We start from the raw sequence: 27,953 nt of genomic DNA on the forward strand, positions 1-27,953 counted from the left end.
CCAGGCAGCTGTGCTCTTCCAGCCTGCCTTCCTTGCACTGCAGGAAACAGAATCAGCCTCTGTGGTATCCCTGGAGAGTCATGTATTCCCTCAATGGGACAGCAGAAGGTTGGTTTTGAGCACAACATGGGCTTTGTCTAAGTGTGTATAAAGTGGCATAACTTGCAAAAAGCTTGTTAATTCAGCAGTTGACAAAACGACACAAAACATGGCAAAAGGGGAATCCTTATTTTAGTGTGACTTCAATTACAAATGTTAAGGAAGGCCACATACAGAAACTGGTAATTCTGAGATTTATTAGCGTAAATTCTCCTTTATGATAATTGTTAGTGTGAATGGCTTCATGGAGAGTTTTAATAGAAATCTGAAAAATAACTGTTTATTAGCAAGGGAAACTTTTTCCTAGTGATATCAACTGGTGGCTAATAAAGACTGCAAAGTATGACTGCAACTCATTTTTTAGATTTGCCGAACTTATTTGTGTATAAACACAGTAACATAGCCTCATGTTCTGTCAATGCCAATAATTTGATAGTGAGGTAAATTGTGGATATGCCCAGACAGATACTGAGGCCAAACGTTACGATTTTCTGAATACTCTCAACTTTCTGTCTTCAGTAAAACTTACGTATTGCATGGGATATATTTACATTTTATTAATATTCTGTACAGCCAAATATGCCCTTGTTCATGAACAGAAGACAGGTAACTGACAATCCCTGATTATTTTTCTCTTGTTATTTTCTCCCTAATGTCTATTTGAGTAGTTTATGAGACCAAAACTACATCTGTGCAACTTAAATGCAAAATTGTGCAATAAACATATTCCTGGAGTTTTGTTAAAACACCAGCTGCTGAAAACCTTTTCTACTTGCTAGTACATGAATATGCTGTTGAAAATTGTGTACAATGAATTTAGCAAGAAACTGGGAATCCAGTTAATATGGCCTTTATTATTACCATATTGTTTGAAAAATACTTTTATAGCTTTTTTTTTTTTTATTGCACAATTCAAGATTGGTAACTACAAGAATACAGCAAAAGAATTTTCGGTATTTCTTGCATAAGAACAAGTAACATATTGTTCCATTTCAGTGCCAAATAAAAAGTTAAAAACACTAGGCAGAATCCTAGGGCATTTAACTCCTAATGTGATGTGGGTTTGTGTCGTGCATTGCAAGCATCCTTCCTGCTTCTAGTGCATCTGAAAGAGACCTTATCTGAAAAAGCCTGCATCAGTCCAAATGTTCTGAGGAAGCTAAATGGCTAATACTACTAAAATTCAGATAACAAGGTCAATTTTTCTGCCACCATCCCTCACTCCCCTGACAAGTCACTGCACAGCTCAAAACATTAGCCAGCTGTTAGACTTCTTCATGTTATTCAGATTCTTAGATGTGCAAATGGCCATGTCATTAAAAAAGTTACACATGTAAAACACTCAGGCTACCCTGATATCTCTATACATTATGTCTACATTCTGAGGCATGATGTTAGACAAATTTCTAGCACTTTGGACCTCCAAAAATTCTCTTAAATTTGGTATATAAATATACTAAGAACATGCGTTAATTTCCATGGCAGTTCTGTTATGAAACCCTGAAAGCCGAGACATTAATGCTTTGTATAAAAATCAGAAAATATCAAAGCATAATATTGTATCACACCAAAGAGTTGAAAAGATGATAAAATGCAGTGAGGGCCACTGTAGCAGAACACTGTTTTCCTTTTTCTGTGTTCTTGACACTGTACACACGAATAGACAATACATGTGCTTGAAGTTCTCATTCTGAATAAAAGATGACATATGGTGACATATGTTCTATAAAAGCCTCATGGTTAAAAAAGAGAACAAGCAAACATCAAAAAATATTTGTGTAAGCAAAACTATATTGGGCAAGTGACAATAACAGACAGCATATATGAACTACCAGTATTACATGGGACTGGAAGGAATTGTTAACATTTTCTCATTTTCTGTAATGAGATTGCTTAAGAACTGCAAATTTTAGTGTATTTCATTAAATAATACTTATGGCACTGCAAATAAACAGAAGGAAGGCAAACTGCACTTATTTGATGGTATTGACAGGTATTAGAATGGGATATTTCCAGTTGTCAGGGATCTACAATGATCATCTAGTCCCAATGCCTCACCACTTCAGGGCTGACCAGAAGTTAAAGCCCATCATGTAGGGCATTGTCCAAATGCCTCCTTTTAAGGCACTGACAGGGAGCCTGTTCCAGTGTCTGACCACACTCTCAGTAAGGCAGTGTTTTCTTATGTCCCATCTGAACCTCCCCGGTACAGCTTTGAACATATTCCCACATATTTGAGCATATATGCTGTCACATATGACAGCACATATGCTGTCACAGGATCCTAGGGGGATCAGCAAACCCCTCTCCACTTTCCATCCTCTGAAAGATGTAGAGAGCAGTGAAGTCACCCCTCAGCGTCCTTCTCTCCAAATTAGACAAACACAAAGCTTTCCACTCCTTGGCACCATCTGGCATAGATAGGTCCTCTCTAAGCAGAGCAGAAATACCAGCATCAAGGCTGGATCTTGACCAGTGGGAGGAAAATCTGTGCTTAAGGGCAGTATGTTTGCCTTTCCCTGGCTGCTCACCAGCTGTGCAGCCTGACATGTGCCAGTCCGGCATTGTCCCCTCCCAGGGACAGGACTTTGCACTTCTCCTTGATGAACTTCTAGGGGCTCCTGCCTTGGCAGGGTATGACCGTGGGTTGACACAGAGAGCAGCACCAAGCCGTGACTCCAGGCAGGGGGAGGGAATTGGTCACTACCATAGCGAGGCTGCACTGGGCAGCACAGGCTGGTAGGAGAGCAGAGAACCAGGATGTGGGGGCAGAGGTTGGCACTGAAGAGCTCATGAGTGGCCTGGGGTGATGAGCTGTGGGGCACAACCTAGACCTGGAGACCACCCTGCTGGAAATATCTGCCCTGGGCCTGGCTACAAGAATGGGTCTGGATCTGGCTATCACTTGTCTGACGGAAGAGTAACAAGGACAGAACTGCCACCTGTCCTGCTGATAACACTGAGACTTCTTATGAGTTTCCATACATTCATTTTATTTGGATAGCAAGATCAGAGGGGCTGGGAGCCCTAGGGGGTTGGTGCATGCCCCAGCTGATGGTTCAGTTCCAGTTTGGCTAACCCCTGAGGCATCCTCCAAAGTCACGGATGCAGGGGTGGCTGAAGAAGCCCCAGGGCTACTTGCCTGCCTCTTCAGGGGTCATCATGGCCCCTCAGGAGAGGGTTCACTGCCCTGTGTGGAAGTGGAGGACTGAGGAACAGACTCCTCTGGCTCCTCCCGGGGCTCTTCTTGCTCCAACAATGATGGTAATGGGTATAGAGGGGTAGCTTCTGAAATCCCCATCCATGGCAGTGGAGGAGGTGTTGGGCATCTCATCCATGGTACATCTTGCAGGGCTGTCAAAAGTGCTGGGACCTGGGCAGGGAGATAGGGCTGGTGGGCCAGCAGACGACAAGCTTCCCTGCTGCACCGTCGCACAGCAACACGGATAAGCTGTTGCACAAATGTCGCCGCATGGTTTTGGAGGGATACCCCCAGCATCTGTACCAGGTGGTCTTCATCGATTCCGTGGTTGGTCAGGATGTCCATGACAGTGTCCTCCACTAGGTCTGCCTCCATCCAGTTGTTCCTGAAGATCTGCCTTAACCTTGGTCGGACCCAGAGCACCAGAGTATCTAGGAGGCATGGGTGGTCCCGGAAAAGTACCACCCATTCCCCAGGCTGGAGGCTGCCCACAGGATGCCTGGGCATTCCTTCTGCAGCCCATGTTTGGGATGCTTCAGAGAAATGGAGGTCAAGATGTCTGAGGTCTCCTCTTGCCTGGTGGACAATGATGGATGGTGTCTCAGATAGTGCAATGACGTGCTCCATGTAGTCATTTCCTGTCCCCACAGAGTGCAAGATGGACAGAATCCTCCTCTTGCAGAGAGGGCACTTGGGTGTACTCTCTGCCCACTGCAGGATGCAGGTGTAACAGAACTGGTGCAGGCATGGCAATATGTAGCTGATCTCCTTCCAGCTGTCCAGGCAGATGGGACAGCAGTTGTCCACCTCTGTAGCCATGCTCTTCTCTGCAGTGGCCTGAGGGGAGCTGGGGTTATGAGTTGCTCCCATTCACCAGCATTGCAGCAGCAGGTTTTACTCTAGAAGGGGAAGAAGCACGAAGGCCATTGCCTGGACCCAGAAGGGGTGACAGAAATGTCCTGGTCCTCAGGAAGGAAAGCATCTTAGCTCCTCAGTAGGTTTCACCTCCCAGCTCACCTCTGCTGCTGCAAGCGCACCTCCTGGGTGTCCCCGATGCCTGAACCTGGCAGGGAGGGGGAAGATTCTTCAATGGTTCTGGAGTTGAACACAGAGAGCTGCAACAAACAACTCTCCTTGCACAATGCCAACATCAAAGGCCTCACTCAACATTCCAAACCTTGCCAAATGCTCATCAGGAGTCACAGATTCATGGAATAATTTTGGTTGGACAGGGACCTTCATGATCATCTGGTTCCAACCCTCCTGCCATGGTCAGGGGCACCTTCAACTAGAACGAATTACCCAGTGCCCAATTCACCCTGGTCTCAAACAGCTCCAGGGACAACACCCACAGCATTCAAAACTTTCCTGGGAAACCTGTTCTAGTGCCTCACCATTCTAACTAAATAATTCCTTCCTAGTATCTAATCAAAACCTTCTGTCTTTCAATTTTAACCCATTCCACCTTGTCCTGTCACTATATGCCGTTGCTGTTGTAAATAGTCTTGCCTCATCTTTAGTGTAGGTTCCCTTCAGGTACTGGAAGGCCGTGATAGTCACTCCAAAGTCATCTCTTTTCCCGGTTAATCAATCCCAATTCCCTCAGCCTTTCTTCATAGGTGAAGTCCTCCATCCTCTAATCATCCTGGTGGCCTTCTCTGGACTCACTCCAACAGTTCCGTGTCCTTCCCCATGCTGGGACCCCAGAGCTGGATGCAGGGTTCCAGGTGGGGTCTCACCAGAGCAGAGCAGAGCAGAGGGACAGAATCCCCTCCCTCCCCTGCTGCCCACACTGCTCTGGATGCAGCCCAGGACACGTTTGGCTCTCTGGGCTGGGAGTGCCCATGGCTGGGTCATGTCCAGCCTCTCACCCAGCAGCTCCCCCAAATCCTTCTCCCCAGAGCTGCTTTTGATCTGTTCATCCCCCAGCCTAGATTGATACTGGGGCTTGTCCTGACCCAGTTGAAGCACCTTGCACTTGGTCTTGTTAAAACTCATGAGGTTCCCATGGGCTCATTTCAGGAGCTTGTCTAGGGTTCTGTGGATGGCATCCTGTCCTTCAGATGTGTCTGGGCCTGAGCAGGCTAGGTGAAACTTGGTGCTCAGGTGTAAAGAGTGAGGGATGTTGGGTCACAATCCATCTCTAGGTGATACCACAATGGGCCATCAACACCCAGGCCATCTCACTACATGCATTTGGGGTTACCTCTACACCAATGCCAACTCCATTCCCCATCTTGTCATCTTATACTCACATTGGTGTTACGAGACAGTCACTGAGGCCTTGGATGTGCCTTCCCAGAATCCTGCCAGTTTGCTCTGCCCATGACAGACATCTCCAGGCTCTCCACATACTCCACACTGCTGGCCAGGCCTTTGGGCTCTCCTGCTTTCTCCCATGATGTGTCACAGGCAACACTTGGCTTCCGCTGGCATGTATTGCCCTATCTTTGTTCTCTAGCCAGAACGAACTCTGGAAGAAGTTCTGGAACTTCTGTAAGGAAGAGGGTGACTCCCTCTGCTCAGCATGTATCAGAATTCTTCCATGCACTGTGTCCTCTTTGGGATCCTGGAGTCAGATTGACAAATAAGTGAATCTCCATCCTTTAAAGCAAGGGTGCTCTGTGAAGCTGGAACTGGTTCAACGTGGAGCTGACAAGGTATTGGGACATCTCACAGCTCAGACTTTTCAGGTGTTTCAAAGAATGAGGACGTCCCTCATCAAAAGAGTGGGAACAGATTCATGGGAGGGTGAGAGATGGTAGCATCCCCTGAAACTAGAGAGTTTTAATCTGGAGATAAGGAATAAAACCAAAATTGCTGTAAGAATCACAAAGCACTGAAGTGAGTTGCCCAGGCCTTCAAATCCCGAGTGGCCGTAACCCAGAGCTGTCACAAGTCACAAGCCCGTGAACAGATGCTGGCTGAAGTCCCCAAAGAGAAAGCACCGACAGTAGGAAACATAGTAAAGGTCCCCAAAGGACCAACAACTTTGAAAAGGTTTTTACTTCCTGGTTGCATTTGGTTCAGGAGTTTTCACAAATTTTTAATTAGGACAGAATAGAGTAGTTCCAGTTGGCAGGGGCATACAACACTCATCTAGTCCCATTGCTTGATCACAGCTGACTAACTGTTAAAGCCCTGGGGGGCATTGTCCAAATGTCTCCTTTTAAGGTGCCACCAGGTATGGAACATCAACCATCTTTTTAGGGAGTCTTTTCCAGTGTGCAACCACTCTCTCAATAAGGAAATGCTTCTGAATGTCCACACAGTCAGCAAAGTGTGCACCTGTTCATCTCACAGCTGGACAAATTTCCAAAAGGATGCTATAAGGGACAGTATCAAAAGCATTATGAAATCCAAGAAAACCACATCCACCTCCGTCTCTTTACCCACTAGGCAGATGACCTAATTGTAGAAGCGTCTCAGATTAGTCAGACTTCCCTTTGTGAATCCGTGCTGAGCCTGATGATTGAGTTTCCTTGAAATGCCATTCATTTCCAGTAGTGTCTTCTCCATGATTTTTCCAGGTACTAAGGTTAGACTCACAAATCTGTAGTTTCCTGTGTATTCCCTCACATATTTTTAAATTGTAATGACTGTCCAACTTCCAGTCAGCAAGGACCTCCCCAGACACCCATGACTTTTGAGTGGGGTCCTACTGTCACATCCAACAGCTCCTTCAGAACTTTGGGATTAATCTCATCGGGTCTCATGATCTTATGAACAGTCAGGTGATACAGCTGGCCCCTTAATTTCTGTGCACAAATGGAGAGTCACTGTTCCTGCAGTTGTGGTCCTTTGACTCTGAGGTCTTACCAGTATTATTAAGGGGAAAAAAACCAGAAATACTGAATACCTCCAGTTTTTCTGGGACTACCTTGAACAAAAATTGGTCCAATGTTTTCCTTGGGCCTCTTGATATTAACATGTTTTACAAGTGCACAACACTGGCCATTTTCAACTTTTATTGAGCTTTGGCCTTGCATGCCATCTCCTGTGTTTGCGAACATATATATGATCTTCTAGATATCATCCCATCTTTTTTTCTTCCCAAGTTCCAAGAGGAGTTCCCTGTTAAACCAAGCTGGTCTTCTGTCCCTCTTGCTTGACACTTGTGACACAATAGGATGGTTTGCTTCCACACTTTACAACAGTGGTTCTTTAAGACTGACCAGCACTCATGGAGGCCTTAAAAGCATATTCCTAGTGCATACTTCAAGGCAGCTACTTGAGTAGCTGAGAATTTGCTCTCTTGAAATACACAGTAGAAATTATGTAGAACTTTTTTCTCATTACATTAAGAATTTTGAAATCAACCACTTCATCATCACTGTGGCCACGACAAACACCTACCATCACACGCACAGGTACTTCTCTATAAATAGATAACATATATAGGAAGGCATCTTCTCTAGTTGGAGGATTTGTGGCAAGCAATTATCTTCAGCTCCAGGAATCGCCTAGACTTGTCTGTAACATCAATATGGTATTTCCAGTAAATGTCTGTGAACTTGAAGTCTCCCACAAGGACAAGAGCTGACAATCCAGAGATTTTTCTTAATAGCTTATAGAATAACTCCTCAGTACTAGTGTTAAAAAGGTATGGAAGGGAGGTGCAGTCTTTTGGTTTATACATTAATCCACATCAATTTTTGTATCAACAATAAATTTCACTGTAAATCCAAGCAACACAGTGATATATACATGGAAACCAAAAATAATGGCTTGCATCTGAGAGTCCACTAGGGAATTTTCTCTTTCTATACTAAGAATATGATATGATCTATACTTGTATATGAGTCATGTAATGTCTCTGCACTGGTCTCTCCACATATAAAAAAACCAAAAGTGTGGCCTGTAGCTGACATTCAGAGGGAGGAAAACCACTTCTGCAGTCTGAATTCTTTAGAAACCACTCTGGTTTTTTTCATGTCTCTCATCTTCTTAACAAGTGCAGGTTGAGAAGGAAACTGCCCTTGTTAAAAATGCTACAAACTTCTCACTTTCATGTGTTATGTTTGATGTGAATAAACAGTTAAGTACCATGACAGATTGTACAAAAAGTCAGGTCTCTCTCAGAAGATTTTAAGTGTGATGTCATATAATGAATCTGAGTAGTAAGAAAAGCCTGAGAGCCTCCTGGTTCCATGTTATCACTATCTGTTTCAATCTGTCGACGTGACATTTGTGAATCTGATGCTTTCATTTACTATCTTGCTTCATGCTTTTCTTAATTTTATTTTTTTTCTGATAATCCTGCTCATCATCTTCTTATAATCCTGCTCATCATGTGATAATGCTTCTTAAGGAAAACATTCTCCTTTTGTTCATGTGTGGCCTCAGGAGATTACAGAAACACTCCAGAGACTACACGCCAGTCTGCTCTCTCTTTTTCACTTGTACATATCATGTCTTCAAAAACTGACTCAAAGTGGCCTTTACTCTTAAAAGAGCATTTGAGTCTATCTGGATAACAATGGACTTAGACACACTGCTGCTGCTCCAGAGTGATTTCCACATGTCCTACAATTGTCGACTAAGAGGTTTTTCTCTCCTGTTAATTCCCATGGGCGGATCTCAGAAAGTTTCTGTCTGTACCAGTAATGAACTACCTGAAGCTGTTTCATTTTCCCATCCATTGCAGTTAGTTAGATGCTCAAATTTTCTACAGGTTGCTGAAGCTATCTCTTGAAATAAGGAAATCACAGTCATTAGTTCAGTCCCATGAGCAACCGCTGATTAAAATCTCAATTTAGCCAAAGCCTATTGCCTTGATTTCTGCATCCTTGCTCAGTTTGAAATGTTTCTTTCTTCAGCTATCTTTATGGTCCTTATCAGCCCATCCTCAAAAAGCACTTATGGGTTCTAAGCATAAATGAATAATCCTAGTTAAATTTAAAAATTAAAATATTAAGAGTTGATCTTAAAGAAAGTTGTCCTCCTTGTTTATTCCTGTTCTACAGGCTGCATCTCTCAATATCAAGCTGAGTATTATGGTGTGTTACATGGTATGCTTCCCATCTACATCTTCTGACTCCTGTGAAATTAGAAAATCTGAATTCTACTACCTTACTATTGCTTTAATTTGGCATAAATTTTCTGGCTGCACTGTATTTACATGAGACAAAAGAGATCCAGTTTTCAATAAAAATCTCATTTTTTTATGGTAGAATATTTCTGTGTGATGTAATAGGGGTGCTGAAAATGGAGAGAATGTTAAAAGGAAAGCAACAACAGTGTATTCATCAGGAAAGTGTGGCTTGACAACATGCGTATTTGTTATTTATTGAACGAGTCTTTCTTTACACAATGTGGTGTAATAATTAGATTTCAGTTTTCTGGAATTGTCTGCCTCAACTTTGATAGAAGTATTTTCTGCAACATCTTTGAAAATGCTTGGCTCCAAAAATTGTTAATTATGTCAGAGTTATTTCACAGGAAAAAGCCTAATTGAATCTTTTGGATCATGAAGCAAAATATGCCCCTTTGAGGGGTAGGTACTCCTTGGAAAGGTACTCAAGTGTTTGGACAAAGGTAGATTTGTTTTTAGAAGGCTGCATACACATATTTTTTTTTTTTATACTCATTCTCTTTTCAAGTATCCCTGATTCAGCTAAAGCCACAGTCCTAAAATATCCATAGACAAAGTGACTGTATACGGCAAATGGTGGTTTTCCTGAAGTGCAGTAGAGTGTCTCATCGGAATTTCAGTCAGGACTATTCATGGTTATTAAAGTACTTAGGTAAAAGAAAAAAGAAATAAAACTACAGATGCCAATGTTTTTATTTAAATTCAAGGATGACTGAAAGTCCAAGGGCAGTCTGCAATTCAGTAAAAAGATTACTAAATCTGAGATACGAAAAGAGAGACAGGTTACTGGAATAGAAGGTGTTTTTCTTGGAAATGGTACAGTGTATGTGTTTGCCTATCTGTCTATTTATAACATGAAACATGACCCAAGCACATTTTTCCTGTGCAACATTTTATTAAGTGTTGCACGGCTTTTGAATACTTAGGTAATGGTGAAATACACTCAGAAGCTGCTATTATGAAATGTCCCAGTTTTCTCTCAAACTTGTCAAAAACCCTTTAGTAACAATAATGATAATGAATAAACCAGTTTGTTGTTCCATCAGGTTTTGAACCTGAGTTGAAAAGAGAATGGTAGGGAGTAATTTTTGTTTCCCTGAAAGTGCATTTCTGTAGCTCTCCGAGATACTTTTTCAGAGTTTTATGCAGAAGCAGTGTCTGTTCAAAACTTTTGCTAAATTTATGCCTTACTACATTTCTGAAGCATTCACTAGAGAAATGGGAGCTCTTATGTTCTTGTCTGTGACCATTTTACCACTCAAAGGTTATGGGAAAGAACATTAAAATGGGATAAAGAGCAACTGAATTTGCAATGAAATCAAAAGAATTTCTCTCAGTGTAGCTGATTAAGTACAGCATCAGGCAGAAACTTAAGTAAACATACAGTCATAGAAAAAAAAAGTTCCTACACAGGGGAAACGACTCCTTTGGTTCTTCTTATAAAAAGAATTGCTAGATGATGAGTATAATTCTCTCAAGAACTTTGTTACAAACTTTGCTGCAATCTTTGTGCTCAACATTTGGAGCTTATCATGTCAAGTAGAAAGTACAACTACATGCAGCACGATAGAAACATTTCAGTTTCTATGAAATATGCCACTTGAAAATGGGATTTGCTTTTAATTTAGAACACTGTAAACACACTAAGGGAATCTAGTTTTGATCATTTGCCAAATATTGCACAAGTATTTAGACTAATAAATAGCCTTCTATAACAGGAAGTGTACTGTATATTTTATGTGTTCCCACAATTTTTAAGAGAAAGTCTCATCCCTTCTGTTTCACAGATGTTTATAGAGAAAAATATCCTAAACTAGGTAAAATAGCATATATTATTATCCAAAAAATGTTTCAATCATCAGCTAAAGGCTTAGGGAACATTAAGAGTACTTTATAAATAAGAGTACATTTTAACTAGAGGATTTTGCCCACTTAATATTCTTTCAGACCCCAGATTAAAGTCTTGTCTTACTGAATAAAACGAGATGTATAGTTAAGAAAACAATCATAGGGTCTAACATCTCATTATTTTCATTGTGAGAATGACAAAGTGAGGCACATTCCAGCTGTAAGGAAAACCAACTGGTCTAATTTCCTATGCCATCATTACAACATGTGGATCAGACCTATAAATGTATGCTGAACATTGTATTCTGTCTTGTTGTTATCAAAGATATGATATGGATAAGGGTTATGATATGATATAGGGCTAAGGGTTTTGTTTTCTAAACTTTGCACTGTACCCTCCCTTTTGTATCCAAAATGTCTCAGGAAGGAAGTGAGCCCAAACAACCTCTGTGCTGTTTATGTCACTTAATTAAAGCTCTCTTAATTACATTCCTTTACCTTTCATCTTGAAGGGCTGATAGTATGGAAGAAGCAGAAATTACTCCAAATGTATAAAGAATGGTTCTACCTGTAACCCTCCTAACTGAGGGAAGGGGTGTGTGGATCTGGTGAAGTAGGTATGTGTGGTACATATTAGATCGAGGAATGCATGGTTATCTTTATTTGGGTTTTCACAGGACAGACATGTTCTGTGGTTAACAGAGGTAATTACAGCTAAATTCTGCAGAAATTTGCTTTGACTTTGGGGAAGTCACAAAACAGCATACAGACTGCTCAGCAAGTTTTTGGAATGCATTAATAAAAATGTTTTGGTGCAGATATTGCAGTATGCAGTAATGAAAGAGCTTTAAAGTTTCCTTCTCACCAAGGAGTTTGAGAATGTTGAGAGTGTGGAGTAAAGTGACTTATGGATCATGACATGAGGGCAGGCTTACTTTTAAAAAAGATGGTGCAATGTAGCATGAAACCAGCAAACTGAAAAAGAAAAAAAAGCAAAAAAAAAAGCAGAAATTAGGACATCAAGTCAAAGAATTAGAAGTTTTAGTAGAACTGGTAAAGCACTGATGCCAAAGACACAAAACAGGGAAATGTAGGAAGGGAGGCATTTGCTGAATGATGGATTTCACTGGCAGCAAACATAAGCAAAACATACAGAAGGTGGAAACTGGGTTCAGGTATGTAAACACATATGGAGATCTGAAATAGAAAATGAGAGAGATAAATCACCAGGAGCAAGAACATCAGCACTGTAAAGCTGAGAAGAGAATTGTTGCTCAGTTGCAAGAAAAAGAAGAGGAAATGATGACAGATAAAGCACAAAATTCAAAGGTTTCCTACATTTTGATTAATATTCTCTAACAACATTAAGATAAGCATGAGGTCAAGACAATATCTCTACAGGACAGCATGAGAATAATTCAGTGAGCTTGACACTTTCAAATTGGCAGCCACCAAAAAAATCCACCTGTGGATTAATACAACTTCATACTAATGACTGATGAGACTCTTGCTCAAACAATCATCTGAAGATACCTCAGAATTTGTAGTAGCTATCCTTGAGAAATGGGGTGAAGCTCTAGGGAAAAAAAAATAAAAAATAGATAGTTTCTTTTAAAAATGGGAGGGAAACTGAAAAACTATGAATCGATCTACTTGCCAACACTACCAAGTTAGTGAGGAAATAGGTGAAAATACACAGGAGTTCATCGTGAACACATTTATCTGTTTTACTCTACCACAGCCCCTGATGGCTATGGAAAAGGGAAGAATAAATGGATGGTATATATCTTGACTATTGTAAGGGTCTTTTTCATGACATGACAGATGCATACTAGGCCAGGGATTTGTGCTCAAGATGAAATTGTTAAGATGGGGATGGCAAAAGCACTTACATGAAAATACCACATGGTGAGTTATCAGTTTTTTAATCTGAAAAACACCTGGAGCAGAGGGTATTTTTCAGTAGCCTGCACCTAGTTTCCTATATCAAATATTTTCAGTAAAATTACAAAGCTGTAATAATGTGCTTTTTAAATCTGCAGATAATCTGAAGCAGTAAGAAACTGTGTAAAGTGAGAGAGGTTTAAGACTGAAAATGGTGTTGGCAAAATTGGAAAAAGGATATGCAGGTGAATGGATGATACTCAACAGTAAACACAAGACAGATTATTCAAACAAGAATGTTCAATTGCACAATCGTGTGATGAGCATCAGCTGCCTCACAACAAGCCTCCATGGGTGAGACATGTGACTTGGCTTGCCAGTTGATCATGAGTTAACAAGGTCATGATGTTGGAAGAAAAGCATATTGGGACATATGAACAGAGGAACAGTTTAAAAGATGTAGATGAAACTTCTTCATTATGATGGCTTTGGGGTTTTTTTTGGACAGTACTTTCAAGAAGAAAACAAAGCAAAATCCAAACAATAGCAGAGAACCCAGAGCAGGACCATGAAAAGCTCACCAAATGCAGGACCTACATAAGAAACTGGCAAAATTAAGGTTAGTTAACCTGTAAACAAGCAAAAAGAAAATGACTAAGGAGTAATACAGAGAAGAGTCTTCATGTGCATAAAATGTTGCTGCAAAGATTAAGATACTCTGTCTATTCAATGGCAATAAGATGAGAAGAAATAGTCTTCAACAAAAGCAATAGTTAGAACTGCTCAATAAGAACAACTCACATTAAGAATGTGTTGAAAAGTGCTGGACCAGATAATTTGTGAAGGCTATGAAATCTCTCTCACTGGACATATTTAAAGGCACCTTAGATAAGGATCTGTCAGGATGTTACTTTTCTGAGAAAGGGGATAAATAGTCTGTTTCTTGAAGTTCCTTTAGACCAACCTTTGTGCAGTTCTGTAATCTGTCTTTGCCCTAGTTGCTTATCTCAATAAACCTTCTCTGCCTCAGAATGAATGTATAAAAATCATTATTTGCAGTGTACTTGGGAACAGTGCTAATCAGATTGCTGTTTTATGAGCACAGGAAAAGAATCAATGTTTAGATAATTTTCAAGGAACTCATGCAGTTATCTACAGCTATACAAACTATGTGTGACCCTACTTGGGAGTAGGCTCAGCTGTACTTGAATTTACCACTGCCAGCAATGTCATAGATTCACAGAATCACTGAACATCTCAAGTTGGAAGAGACATATAAGGGTCATGGAGTCCAACTCCCTGTTCACCATAGAATTACATGAAAATAAACATATGGCCAAATTATACGATGCTTGTATTGTTGACTGTCTTTCACTAGATGTTAGTGTTTTACTTTTATCCCCACCTCCCGTTCATCAAATATTTCTTTTCTTTTTTTAGCTTATCACTACTGTTACAAGCAAAAGCTTACAGAGTGAAATTTAATACAATTGGATGAAATGTTATTTTTTTATAGCATGTAAAAATACATATGGAGCCACTATGATTTGCTCTGGGTCTGACTTCAGCCACTATTGAAAATTACTATTCCCTTATAAAACAAGAAAATGTCTGACAGTAGTTCAGCTATTTCTGCTCCCTGAATGCTTTTTGAGTTGTGGTTCTATTCTAGAAATACGTGTTTTTTATAATCACACTTTTTGAAGGGAATGTTTGATTTATAAATTATTTTCATTCTATTTTAAACTTGCTACTACACTGTATCTGACTCCTACCTAATTAAACACTTCTCTTGCCTCATCAATTCCTGTTTGAAATGCCAAATCATTGCTATTATTTTTTATTGCATAATATTATGAATTATATTAGTAAGAAAACCCAACCTCTTTTAAAAACTTGATCTCATTGGATGAAAAATTGCCTACAAATCTAAGAAGGAACTCGATTTACTTAAAAATGCAGAGAAACAGAAAGATGTGATAGCTCATATTTATAATGTGAAAAATCTGTACAGTCCAACAATGATGTTTTTGAAACATTACTTAGGCTGCAGTAGTAGGAATACATAGGAATTACTTTGGAAAATATAATTCTTAAGGCATTCTTAAGGCAGTAATATCTTTGACTAGACATTAATTTTTTTATTTCTGACCATTTTCCTTACTTTGATTTCAGATATTGAATCACAGACACCAGAGTTGGAAGAATACAGTTAAGTCATATCTACCATCAATGCCAAAGGACATACTCTTCACTATTTTTCCAGGATAATCTAAAAATTGTCAAAGTATTGTATTTTTTATGTTGCATAAATTCTCTTACTTGTTTTCATTACCATGAATCTGATTGCTCCTAATACAATTTAAATGAAAGTTTTCTCTTTCTGACAGTACCATGTACCACCACCATGCACAGATCTGCCTAGACTCAGTATCCATCCTTGGTTTTATGAGCCACCCCTTCTCAATTACCTTATTTTTTAAGGAGCATGGGCTTCTCAGAATGAGGAACTGAAAACGACTAAAATTAAGACCTTGTTCTGTATCAGATTAAAGGAGTTAAAATCCACATTCACTTCCAAATGCAGGAGACTGGAATTGCATTATGTCTTTCTAGTAACACAGTTAATGAGAAAGTACGTCTAAATTAACTTAAAAGGCAGGGGAGACAGAAGAAATATTCATAATTCAGATTAAAATTATACACAAAAAACTAAGAAATTTTTATTTCCAGGGTGAATTAAATAAAATCCTGCCCTTAATGTAGTCGTAAGGGATACAGACATTCAGTTCAGTGGCACTGGGATTTTTACTGTATTAATACTTGAAACATATTCAATACTTTTAATTTCACCTGAAAGCACTGTGGAAGTTTTCTACCATTTTATTTTCAAAGAGTTGAATGTATAAAAATGTTATATTTTATGAACCATTCAACAATAACCCAGTTTCAGTTATCTGATTTAATTTGAACCCCAAATTCAAAAATTTAGAGTGTTTTATAGTAAAAGTTACTAATGTACATAAAAACTGAATATATATTCATTCTGTTTAGTCAATTAAAAGATAGATGTCTTTTTTTCCCTCCTTCTCTTCCAATAATGTCTTGTTGTTTGTCTGCCAAGTCTTGTAAAAGGAATTACTTTCTTTGGAAGTCTTTGGAAACTCCTACATGTATAAAAGAAAATAATTCAGTAGCATTATAGCATAACAAAAGTTATAGCCAACAATGTTAGGGCATAACTGGGGAATTAAATCTGAACACACTATGAAACCATTTAGGGGAAAAAAGCATTAGCAAATGCATATAATTTTGTTTGTGTAATTTGTCATTAAGAAGAGAAAAACAAATATGTCAGAGGTGAAAGTTCAATTTTATGAAAAACCGTTCCCATATCTTTAGTGCTTATTCCAAGGGAAAATTGCAGGTTTTACAGTCAGTTCTGGCATTTTCCTGGGAGAAAGTGAGAACATTTCTCTCCCTTTCTGGTAAGAGTCTTGCAGCAGCTTTGGGAATTGTTGAGATCAAGACTGCATTTACTTTCCTTTTTGCCTCATGGAAACTTTGTTACTGTGATTTCTGCATACAAGGTATTCTTAGAGAGGCAGAATAAAGGAGAAATACAAGGTCACCTACAAATTACCTGAGAAATTTTACACATCCTTTATGACTGACAAGCTCAGAGCTCCAGACAATTAATAGATCTTACACCATATTGTTTGAAAACTTTTATTTTCTGAGACAAGAGAAATTGAGAGTCTGAGTTTGCTAATTGTTTTTCCTGTATCCTTGATGTCTCTCACATAGGTGGCTATGCCACCTTGAAGCAAAAGGTTTTTTCCCTTTTTATGTCTAAGCTCAGGCAACCTTCCTAGGTGAGGACATGACCTGAACTGATGCTAATAGATCATTCATTGTTATTCATATTATTTTTGATAATCTTACAAAGCTTGAATGAGTAACTTCTTACTTTAGAGCAGTTCATTGCTCCACCAAGGGGAAAAAAGTGTAAAAATGTACAGTGTGTACCTTGTTTTGTCCTTATAGTAAATATATAGAAAATATAGCTTTAAACATGGTTTAAGTATTTAAAAGTATTTAGCAGATGTTTGCACGGATTTAATTATTTTATGATACTGCCTTAATATTACCATATGGCACCACTTTTCTATAAGACACATTTGTGTTTTAATATCGCTTATTTCTAAATTCTAGATCCTTCAAGATGGAAATATTGCAACTTAGCCTGTTTGCATGACTTTTGACAGAAGGATGAAAACTCAGCAAAAGGCACATCCTTGGCACTCCAGTGAGGTCACTGACTAAGTGTAGTACTCTTCAACAAGAGATGGAGATGATAAAAGCTGGCATATCTTTCAAGACAATTAATTTCCTCCAAAAATCTTAGAAATGCCTGGGCCATTTGGTTTAAACTTAGACAAAGCCTGAGGCAGTTTTCACCAGGCCAAACCTTAGGCTGAATGGCTACATTTATTACAAGTGTAAACTGTTTTAAAGTGTGGACAGGGGGACAAATGTAGGCAGCATTGGTGTATAGCATGAAATAGTTTTCTGCTTTTGCTCTTCAAATACAGAAAAGAAACAGTGTGTCTGGATGAATAGCTCTGTGCCAGTCAGCCTCCAAATAGTCAAATGTCTCTCATCTACTCAACATCCCACACACAAATGTGTGTGGGAATGCTTGTAAATTTAATGAAGTGCTGACTGAAAGAAGTTTATGCCTGGCTTCCAATTAAATACTAGTAAGATAAGCTTAGGCAGCATAAAATCCTTGTTATTATGAAGATGGATTATATTAGCTATCAGCAACCTCTGACCGCCCAACTTTAAAACATTGCCAATATTTTTTTTCAGTGGGACCCTCTCTTGATTCCAGTGAGGTTTGGATTGGTGTCTTAGATGTGCAGGTGTTGCTAATACAGGGTAAGTATTCAAATACAAAACAAAACAAGTACAAGAAGTGGTTTATATATTTATCTTGTACAAAAATCTAACCTAGAGGTAGAACAGAAGAGGATACTAGTCCTTTTTCTTAGATCTCCCAGCTCTGTAGCTGGTGGTTCTTCATGTATTCCATTCCAACTGTCTCTTGGCTCCAAGATTAGGCAAGATCTGGGCATTTATACCTCTGTTAGAGAAGGTACAGAACAAAAAGAGTCCATATGCCACATCTTCACCTGTACCCTTTATGGGGCCTGACTCTATGACATATCCTTAAGGTAAGTGCTTTGGCCTCTGTTACTCTGTACAAATAGTAAGTTCCTCAGTTATCTTAGATGCAAAAAGTGAGCTTTACTGCTGAGTTTTTCTAAAAGCGAGCCTGGTATCATGATAAAGAATATTTCAACACCAAAACTTTAGGACACCTAGGTGCACTTCTGGGCTCTATAGGCTTTTGGAACCTCCATGAGGGAACGTGGACATTTTAAGACATTGCCAATAAAGTAATGTAAACAGCAGACAATCTAAGCTATCCAGTAGGGAAATACTGAGGAAAAATAGATTTTAAATACTTCATCCTATCCACAAAGCTGTTTAGTTCTATTATGAAGAAACAAATTGCTTTGCCATTTACTGAGATTTGAACAAATATATTCAGAAGGCTGCAGCAACTCCTCAAATATTTTTTCTTTCAAAATCACTGTCTTCAAATTGTTGCAATTATCTGTTTCCTACCTTTGTTGCTAGTTTCCTATTAGCAAAGTGTAACAGCTGGTTACATTCTATGGTGGAAATGGGAGTGTAACTCACTTGGTGCCACTGAGCATCTTGTAAGCGCATTTTTACTCGAAGACATACTGTATCTGACAAGTCTGACAGACCACATAATATAGCTAGTAAGAAGTTTCAGCCAACACATGTAATTGAAGACTTGGATACAGTAAAAATGACTAAAAAGACATGCAAAAACTGATCTCAGAGAAATGTCATTTTGTGAGCACACCAACATTAATTTGAATAAATCTTTAAATGGTACCTCAATTAACTTTTCCTGTAGTGAATATAAAGTATATGTACCAACTCTTAATTAAAATGTATTTATTTTCCAATCATTAACATTAAAAAACCCCCATGTGTCACCTTCACTTCATGTTCATTATTGTGCATCTGTTTTGGTATATCTAATAGCTCAAGGTTAGTTTTATGATACACTTGTACATATATTTTACATACAACTTTAAAAACAACACTGTATTTTCTGTATTTGAAAGAGAAATTTCCTCCATAGACTTCAGTAATAAAATGCCTTACTCTTTGTATATCCCTGTATACTTATTCCTTTTAGCTTGTTATCTAAACTTTGCTATTTGAACAATGATCTTCTTCTCCTCTAGTCCAATTTTTAAAAAATATTTGATTGTGTAATGAAATTCTAACTGAATTTGTGACATCAATTGCTTTCATGACAACAGAGTGATGCTTTAAACACAAGATTATGATTAATACAACACAAGATTGAGTGAAAGGGAAACAACTCCATGAGCAAGCAAGATTTCATTAGACTCAGTGGTGTTCAGTTAAAAATGTGGAGGAAAGGAATATAAATGCTGAATACACTTCCGCTTTTTAGCATTACAATTCTGTGTGGTGGTCCATACACTGTGGTTATTTCATATATTTACAATATTTGATGTAACTCAGACAAATACATTAATCTTATTAGTGCATACTTAACTTAAAACATGGTGAGTTTTCATGACTTGTCACAGTGCTACACAGGCTCAGGAGATGCAGTAGGCTCTGATCACATCTGAAAAATCATGCTGGGAACATTTCAGGCTTAACTTTGAAAAACTGGAACACAGGCAACTGTTTGGAAATACGGCTGTAGATTAATTTGTCTTAGTAAGTTTCTGTGCAGTGGCTACTGAAATGGTTGTCTAGTCCTGCTCTGCCCAAGATGCATGAATTCAGAGAGGCATATCATAATTCTTGTGGGCTTCACTGGTAGAGGGTGCCCAGATGATATAGTAGAAAGATGCTGAGGATATTCAATACCTCCATTGCAAAAAATATTGTTATAATTAGAGCCTAATTAATACATGGATTAAGAATAATAGGTAGAACTGTCCCAATATACCAAATTGTATTAAATATATATTTCAGTTTTCACAGTTTACTAGCTCTTCTGAACATCTTGGGAACTTTTTTTACTAAGTAGTTTTAAAATACTTTAAAATACTTTCCATGCTTCAGAACATGGAAATTCCCCATTTTTGTTCATACATTTACTTCCTTCACCTATTGGTAGACTGCATCTTCCACAGGATAATGGCATGGCTAAAAGACTTCAATGAAGAGGAGAACCATGTTCTTAACTCTTTTTTTCAGGTGCACTGTTGAAACAGTACAAATGCTGCAAAGTTTCTGAATATTAGGGGCCATTTTTGAAGCAGATGGCTGTGGGCAATGTTAGTTTAATATACTGGCCTAGTCTTGGAAATTTTGTTAACTTTTTTTAAGTCTTAGACATGGTATATTGTGCTGTGGTTGGCAGGTAAGATACTTCACCACACATAAGGGAACAGGATTATAATTTCACATTCCAGACATAAATTGATATACACAAAAAGACAAACTATCTAGAAAGAAAATGTTAACTATGATTTTGAAAATAGGTGTTTGTTGTTCTCTTTTTTTTTTTGTAAATATGTTTGATGTTTAATTTTAAAGAATAGCAAAAATTTATTCCTAGATGAGATCCTATTTTTTATAGATCTACAGAAATAAATTCCTTGCAGAATGCTGTATGAAGCAAAGTGACACAGAGTCCCCAGGCAGGTGCAATGGAGAGCTGCTTTATTGCAAAAACCTGGCCTTTTTAAGCAGTTAGTCAGTTATCAGTTTTCATAGTTTAAAGGCACAACAAGCCCAAGTCAACCAACCACCACACACCACGGTGTGGACATGTGGCAGTCACACACCATGTCTCTCATGTCTCTCTACCCTTATTCCAGCTGAGTCACTCTCCCATAGTTTCTTCTACTCAAACTAAGTAGCAGGCCTGAGCCCTGATTTTGCAAAGGTAACAAGCCCCTTATTTTACAAGGCTTTACCTAGATGCAACAGAATGCTAAGAAATTAGAAGTCTGAAAAATGCTGTGTTGGAAGTGGCTGTTCACTGGCACTGGTGAATAACTCTGTATTGAGTCTGTGACCAGGCATATAAGTAAGTGCCTGCTAGCTACTTACCACATATTTTTCTTTTTCTTCATGTACCAATTGCTAGGTTCATTGTTCTTGATCTTAAGGATCCTGCTTTCTTGCATAGTCAAGTGACTTACACTGGTGTGATTAAATAGAAGTAAGGTTATAATGAACCCATTTTGACAAAACTAGTCCCTTAGATTATGTATTTTCCAAATTCATCTATTCTTGAATCCATGTGAGATGTGAAGATTGTGATTATTTAACCCATGCTCTGTCCTGGAAATTTGGCTCATAAGGCCATACAGATGCTTTGTGACATTAGAAGAATTCTATATAGAACTGAATAGACTTTCAATGAAAATGGTTATTCAACTTAGGAGAGTATCTAAATTGCATCAATATGTAAAGAATAAAGAATGCAGGAAAATATAGTTAAGGCTAAGATGTAAAAGGTAATTTAACCTAATGAAATTGAAGAGAAGACCAAAAAAGAGTCCGACATTTTCACCATATGGTGTGAAAATAAATGTGAGGCATTTCTTAGAAAGAACGCAATATATTCAGTAAAACTCTGCACAATATATTGTTCATCATAAAAGACTAAACATGCATTTTATATTGTAAAATGTAAGCTTACATTTTTTAGAGTGATTTGTGCATAAAGCATCATATTTTTCGAGCAGTAACTGCAATTATCTTCTTTAAAAATGCTGCAGTTTTTAGCAAAAAACTGGACAATACATATAACTTCAAGTATTATCTACAGTACATTGACTGTAAGCTGAATTTTGTATTTTCACACCCCCCCACCCCCCAAAAGAAATAAATTACCTAAACAGGAAGGAAAAGTAATTATGCTACTCAGAAATGTAACATATATCTTAACTCTTGGCTTGCTCATGGAGAGTAGTAAAGAATTACAACAAAAACAGGCTATGTAGTGTTTCTCATTTTTCTGTTACTTTTTTACATTACTTGAACATAAAGGACCAGGCTTCTCTTAGCTCCTCACAGTGAGCTGGCTCTCATGACAAATGTATTGCCTCCAAAGAGAGCAGAAGTTCTTGGTAGCTTCACTAGAAATCACAGTGTAGGGCACTTCTGAGGACAGAAGTATCAAAATATTTTTCATCTCCTGATTGTAATGGTAACAGAAATTTTTAATACATTTCAATGAGAGTGCTACTGAAATGTGCTTTATTACTTTAATTAAAAAACTTATAAACAAAATGTTATTCAGATGAATTTCCCCTTTTATTTCACCAAATGCTTTTGCAGTTGAAAACCCCACTCTCCACATTTACATACTGTTTTGATGAAGATAGAATTTGTTTGTTGCACAATGCTTCCTTCTGTGGGCTAATACCTAGTTTAATTTCATCCTTCTTGATATCACAGATTTGACAATACTGTTTTACTCTGTCCTTAGCTGCAGCCCTTATAGCCTTTCAACATACATAAAAGTACCCTAAAAAATCGGGAAATACATTTTTTACTGGACTTTCATGTCAAATACCTTAAATCAAATGCTGATTCCATTAGTTGTAATCTGGTAAGCTCTCCCTTGTTTCTGTGCTTCTTGTGCAGCTTTCACTGACCCATCCTGTCCTAGTGTGAATTTATGATGCTTGTATCTGCAGTTGTCTGTTCTGTTTGTGACGGATGTTAAGTTCTGCACCTTTAAGACTGGTTCTGAGACCAAAAGTGGGAAGAGAAGCACACAGTTTGTTTTCAGAAACTGCACTTTCTCCACTGCATTCTGCTCCTGTCCTGGACTGTGGTGTCTGCAGCACAGACATGCAGGAGAGAGCTCTCCTTTGCTTTTAGTTTTTTGGTTTTTTTTTTTAAGCTAGCTGAGGCAGAGAAGTTCCCCAGAGTGTGTTTTTTCTTTTTCTTGGAACTGTTCAAACTTGCTCTGGACTGAAAACCCAGGAAAACACCAGGAGCTCACACCTGGCCCACCAGGGCCTGGGACGCAGCATTTTCCAGTGCTGGAGGGACTGATAAGAGACTGAGTGAACCAAGATACACCCCCACGAGAAGAACTTTCCTGGATTTGCCATCTCTTCAGAACCGTGAGAGGTTTCACTGTTTAATATTTTTATTTTTTTTTTAATGCTTGTGAATACTTTGCGTGTTAAATCAACAGGTTTTTTCACTTTTCTCCAAGGAAATATTTTCCTGAGCCAGCTGGGGGAGGAGCCGCTTGAATTTTCTTTCCTAGAGGGACCCCATTTGGAGGTTTCCTCCCAAGATTTGCCCTAAACCAGGACACATATATACTACAGGAGAGCTTGCCCTGCCTGTTGCCAAAGCAAATATTCTTTCAGGCATAGTTACCATCACTGTTGGCTCTGGAGTTCTTCAGAAGGATAAGGGAGTACCTTCTACAGATAAGGAAGGGGAGTACTGCTTCAGACAAAGGTTTGCCTGATCATGAAGAAATTATTTTAACAATCTTAATATAACAGGGTACATTTACTGTAAGAAAAGTATTCCATGATGTTAGAGTTGGTTTGCAGTTTGCCTGGATGCATAGTTATTTAGCTGGCTCAAAACATTTCTGATGTGTTGAACTAGTTTAAAAACACAAGAAAGCTTTTTAAAAGCTTTGGCGAAAGGAGACATATCAGCACGTATGTATTTGGGAGTTGTAACTACATACAAATATATCAATTTTTAAGAATCTTCACTGTAAATTCTCTGTTTTCAGTATCTGTGTTTACATCTAACTTCATAAAAATAAACACCTTTATTTCATGTCCTTTATGGATAAATTGTGTGCTCTGCCTCAAAATGAAGCATTCTATTCATTTTATTTTATAAATAACTGTTCAATTCCAGCTTTAAGTACATAAGGGCCTCCCTAGACTCTGATCTTCCACTATTACAGAGCTGGAGGTGCCAATTTACTCATGGAAGAGGCCTTGCTCAGCATGTTTGTGTTCCTGTAATTGTTTTCGCATTATGTCTTGTTTATCATCTGAAGAGAATGGGCAGACAATTTTGGGAAGTAAGACTTTAAGAAGTCCCTGTAATTGGCTCACATATGCCATGTGCTTTTCCACTATATTAACTCAATGCATCTGTCTCTATTTTTAAGCTGAAGGTGTACATGCACAAATAAATGGGGCTGACATTAATTCAAAGCCAAGATCTGCTCTGTGCTCCAAAACATGAGAGACACATAGGTAGTTTTCAATAACGTGCTGCAGCTGGGTAACAAGTGCCTACTAAGCAAGCTTGTAAGCATACCTAAGTCGACTAAGTTTAGTAAGAGTAATTCATGAAGAGAAAAAGTTGTAAAAACATACTATATCTTGGCATTACAGTCTTAAAACTGCACTGAGAAGAAAGAAAATAGACAATCTAAGGAAACAGCTGCCTGCAAAACATACTGAATAGACTCAGTGCCAAAAAGGGAACATGCTGTGTGTGCTATATGCTTACTAATAATAAATAGATAACAAGGGTTACGTCTTTATCACTATCAGTTTTAAAAGATCAAAAAGGTTTTACAAAAAGTTAAAAATCAAGATTGGAAAGGCAAGTGTACAAACTGCATAACACAATCAGAAAAATCCTGCTGTTGATAAAAAGTGAATGTATGAACTCTAGAAGAGACAAATGCTTCTGGATGGTGTGGAATTGAATCAACTTTTGGAAACCAGATTAAGAGGGTGGATTGCTGATGGATCTCACCCTCAGATATCACAATCCCTTTACAGAGACAATTACTTTTCAATTTGTATCACAGACAAAGGACTTAGTTTAAAAAGCCAAAATTGGGTGCTACATTTTTCCTCTAAAACATGTTCACTCTCTTTTCACTTTACACATGGACACTGATACGCTCATCCAGAGAAAATGGAACAATTTGTTACACTGCATCTACATGAGTCAATTTAAGAAAATTAAAGCATCTTAGAACTAGGTGAGGTTCCTTGCCCATACTCCTGCTTCATTGTACATACTGTCTGAACCCTTTCATTGTTCACTGTAAAACCACATATTATATAACTACACATGCAATTATTTTTCTGTCTTGTTTCAAATAATTTATTAGCATTTTAAAGAGCACTAGTCCCCTAACTGAACATCCATGAGTAGTTTCACACTCTTTGGTTTTAGGTACTTAATTTAGATCTAAAGTTGAGAGACCACATGCTTCTGTTATACCTAATTAACTGTGAGATTGTTCCTCTAGAAAATGAACCATGGCAGGTGCCGTGCACCAACGTATACAGAATAGTATTATTAAGAAACTTCTCTCCACAAACCACATAAACAGTGTCCCAATTTCTGCACTTCTGCACTGTGCTGTGTAAGTTGTAACAGCACTGCCCTGACCCCAAGCCCCAAACATCCCCCTTCAGATTATATTATCAAACAAAAGCCATAATCAAGCTACAAAAGGGGCTGCACATTTCACCTGTCAGTTTGAGTCTGAGAACCTGTAACCTGATGTAAATGGGCTTTCCAAGGCCAACTCCAAACCTAACATTAATTATGGTGAAGGACCTTCAAGTTTTTCCCCTTGGATTAGAAAATGACTATGGGACTGTGCTAGAAGTTACAGCTGAGTACAGAGAATTTGGTGAGCTAGTCTCTATCTACACTGGTTCTATTTTCATGCACTGCTTCTGTGGACATAAGGGAGCCTGAGTCAAGTTTTATTATAATCAATTTATTTTACCAATCACCAAGTATCAATATTTGGATTTTTGTGTGTAGCAGCAATCAGGCTACCAAGCAGTGTGATACGTTATTTAGGCAGTTACTTACAATTACTTTCCCGTTGCTCCATTTTTTTAAAATTAGGATATATCTTTAAATAATAATCTCCATGTCAACATACTTTACCTTCCCACGTACTACTATGACCCCAAAGCTGTATTTTAGAAGTAAACTACAGTGAAAAAAACAAGGAACAAGAGAATATGGAAAACTTTGCTTTCATCTGAGTCCTGAATTATGCTTGCATGTCAAGGAATGGGAGAAATTGAATATACAGTATAACAAAATGCAGCGTAGTATTAAATTATTGCAATAAAACACACATATGTGCACATCTTATAATGCAGTTTTACACATTAATAGAGAAAAAATGAACAGAAATCAAATTTTCAAGTCTTACACAAAGAAATTAAAATCAGACATGTAAAAGAAAATTGCATTTCTAAAATTTTTGTTTTAAAAATGACTGGGTGTTTCTACAATGGAGATTAATCTGTTGGCTTGACTGCACTTACTGACCTCTGCTCAGAAATGTGTTCACTAGTTCTTCAGTCTGGGAACCACTGCATATGACTAAATGTCTGCCTTCAGCTTCAAGGCAACATTACGATGCGGCAATGAATTTAGTTCTGCTTTTAATGCCTTTCTATCTTCTGCATCTTTTAGAATAGTGCTGTCTCCCTGTTTCTATTGATGTAATTGGATATGACGTTTCAAAATTCCTTCTCATAAACTAAAATGTTCTTCAACTGCAAACAAAATTTCTTTATTTCTCTCTACTGGAAGTCTTTGGCACCCTGTGGGCTCTACTGGAAAGAGCTGTGAATCACAAGCTATTGCCCTGTTTAAATAGTAAAAGGTAATAAATGCAAGGCGATAGTCTGCCTATACCTTCCCCCACATGCACATTTGCCCTTCATGGTGCTCCACAAGAACAAATAGAACATTATATTTAGACTTTCGTTTCTCCAGAAGGAAGGCATGGAGGAGCTGCTGAGCAACCCCATGAAGGAATGCAGTAGCTAGGTTTCTGAAACAACAATCAAAATGGCTCCATCTGAGCCTCTGCTCAGAAGCAGTACAGCTTCATACCCCTGATTAAGTAACACTGAACTATGAAAATGGCAGGGGCTGGCTCAAAGGCACCTTTCAGTTCTCAAGACCTAATTTGAAGGAAATAAACTTGAAGAAGACAAACTTCACAGCTTTTTAGAACCTCATTACTGACCTGCGTTAACTGCAGTTATAACAACCTTTGCCAGGTTCTGTCTAAGGAAACAAGTCAACTTCTTTTATATCTAATGCATACTCTGGCTCAAGTAAATTGTTACGGCATTGACACACGGATTGTTGATATTTCAACCGTTTTGAAACAGGTCATAGAGGTCTTGAATCATGTGAATTTACAACAAAACATAGCAATTACCTCCTACCTCCATTGTTACCGCTTTCATTGTTTGACTTATTGCATGCTGGTATGTCTGTTGGTGTGCATGGAGGGCAAGCAGACACCATGGCAGTGTTGCTTAGAGACCTAAACCCGACTCTAATACACAAGGCATATTAATTTGATCCTCAGTTTTGCAACACAATGTAATTCTGAGAGCCCCAAAACAGAAGGATGGACAATCCATGCAGTCTTTTATTGCAGCATACAGAACCATGTGCTACCTGGTTTCTGTTATTGACCATAGCTCCTTTCTTTCTTTAGAGCTGATGTCATGACCAGGCCTGGCCATGGCTGATGTGGAGGAAGAAGCCAGTGGTACTGAGTTCATGAGTGCTCATTCTGGTGCCACCACACACAGCACAACAGAGCCTGTGCATGCTGCCTTTAAGGCAGGATGTTCTCAAGTTCACTGCAAATAAACGTGTCGCACAACTTTCACATTTACTGATGAGAAATTTGTCCACACA

General features: G+C 38.5%; 1 protein-coding gene and 1 long non-coding RNA gene across 5 annotated transcripts; one reads left to right on the top strand and one right to left on the bottom strand.

The window, feature by feature from the left end:
* Positions 1 to 3,071: 3,071 nt before the first annotated feature.
* Positions 3,072 to 5,418, bottom strand: LOC111941735 (uncharacterized). 4 transcript variants are annotated; one of them, XM_023944918.2, is made up of 4 exons: positions 5,273 to 5,418; positions 4,319 to 4,364; positions 3,605 to 4,200; positions 3,072 to 3,472 (listed from the first exon to the last, which is right to left on the bottom strand). In XM_023944918.2, exons 3-4 carry the CDS (start codon positions 4,169 to 4,171, stop codon positions 3,260 to 3,262), a joined length of 780 nt encoding a protein of 259 aa, XP_023800686.2. In that variant the 5' UTR covers positions 4,172 to 4,200; positions 4,319 to 4,364; positions 5,273 to 5,418; the 3' UTR covers positions 3,072 to 3,259. The 4 variants fall into 4 exon arrangements, with proteins under 4 accessions (XP_023800686.2, XP_023800684.2, XP_086725511.1 ...); XM_023944916.2 differs by having other exon boundaries at positions 3,072 to 4,200; XM_086869385.1 differs by having other exon boundaries at positions 3,072 to 4,200; positions 4,319 to 4,416; positions 5,273 to 5,387.
* Positions 5,419 to 5,469: 51 nt separating this feature from the next.
* On the top strand, positions 5,470 to 27,923 carry LOC111941752 (uncharacterized). The gene is made up of 7 exons (XR_015281094.1): positions 5,470 to 5,961; positions 13,636 to 13,746; positions 15,303 to 15,338; positions 17,343 to 17,441; positions 18,003 to 18,071; positions 22,887 to 23,381; positions 23,470 to 27,923. It is a non-coding gene; the product is annotated as an uncharacterized LOC111941752 (long non-coding RNA).
* The last annotated feature ends 30 nt before the right edge of the window (positions 27,924 to 27,953 follow it).

This window comes from Cyanistes caeruleus, chromosome Z (assembly GCF_971803275.1).
Source record: "Cyanistes caeruleus chromosome Z, bCyaCae1.hap1.1, whole genome shotgun sequence".
Classification (NCBI taxonomy): domain Eukaryota; kingdom Metazoa; phylum Chordata; class Aves; order Passeriformes; family Paridae; genus Cyanistes; species Cyanistes caeruleus.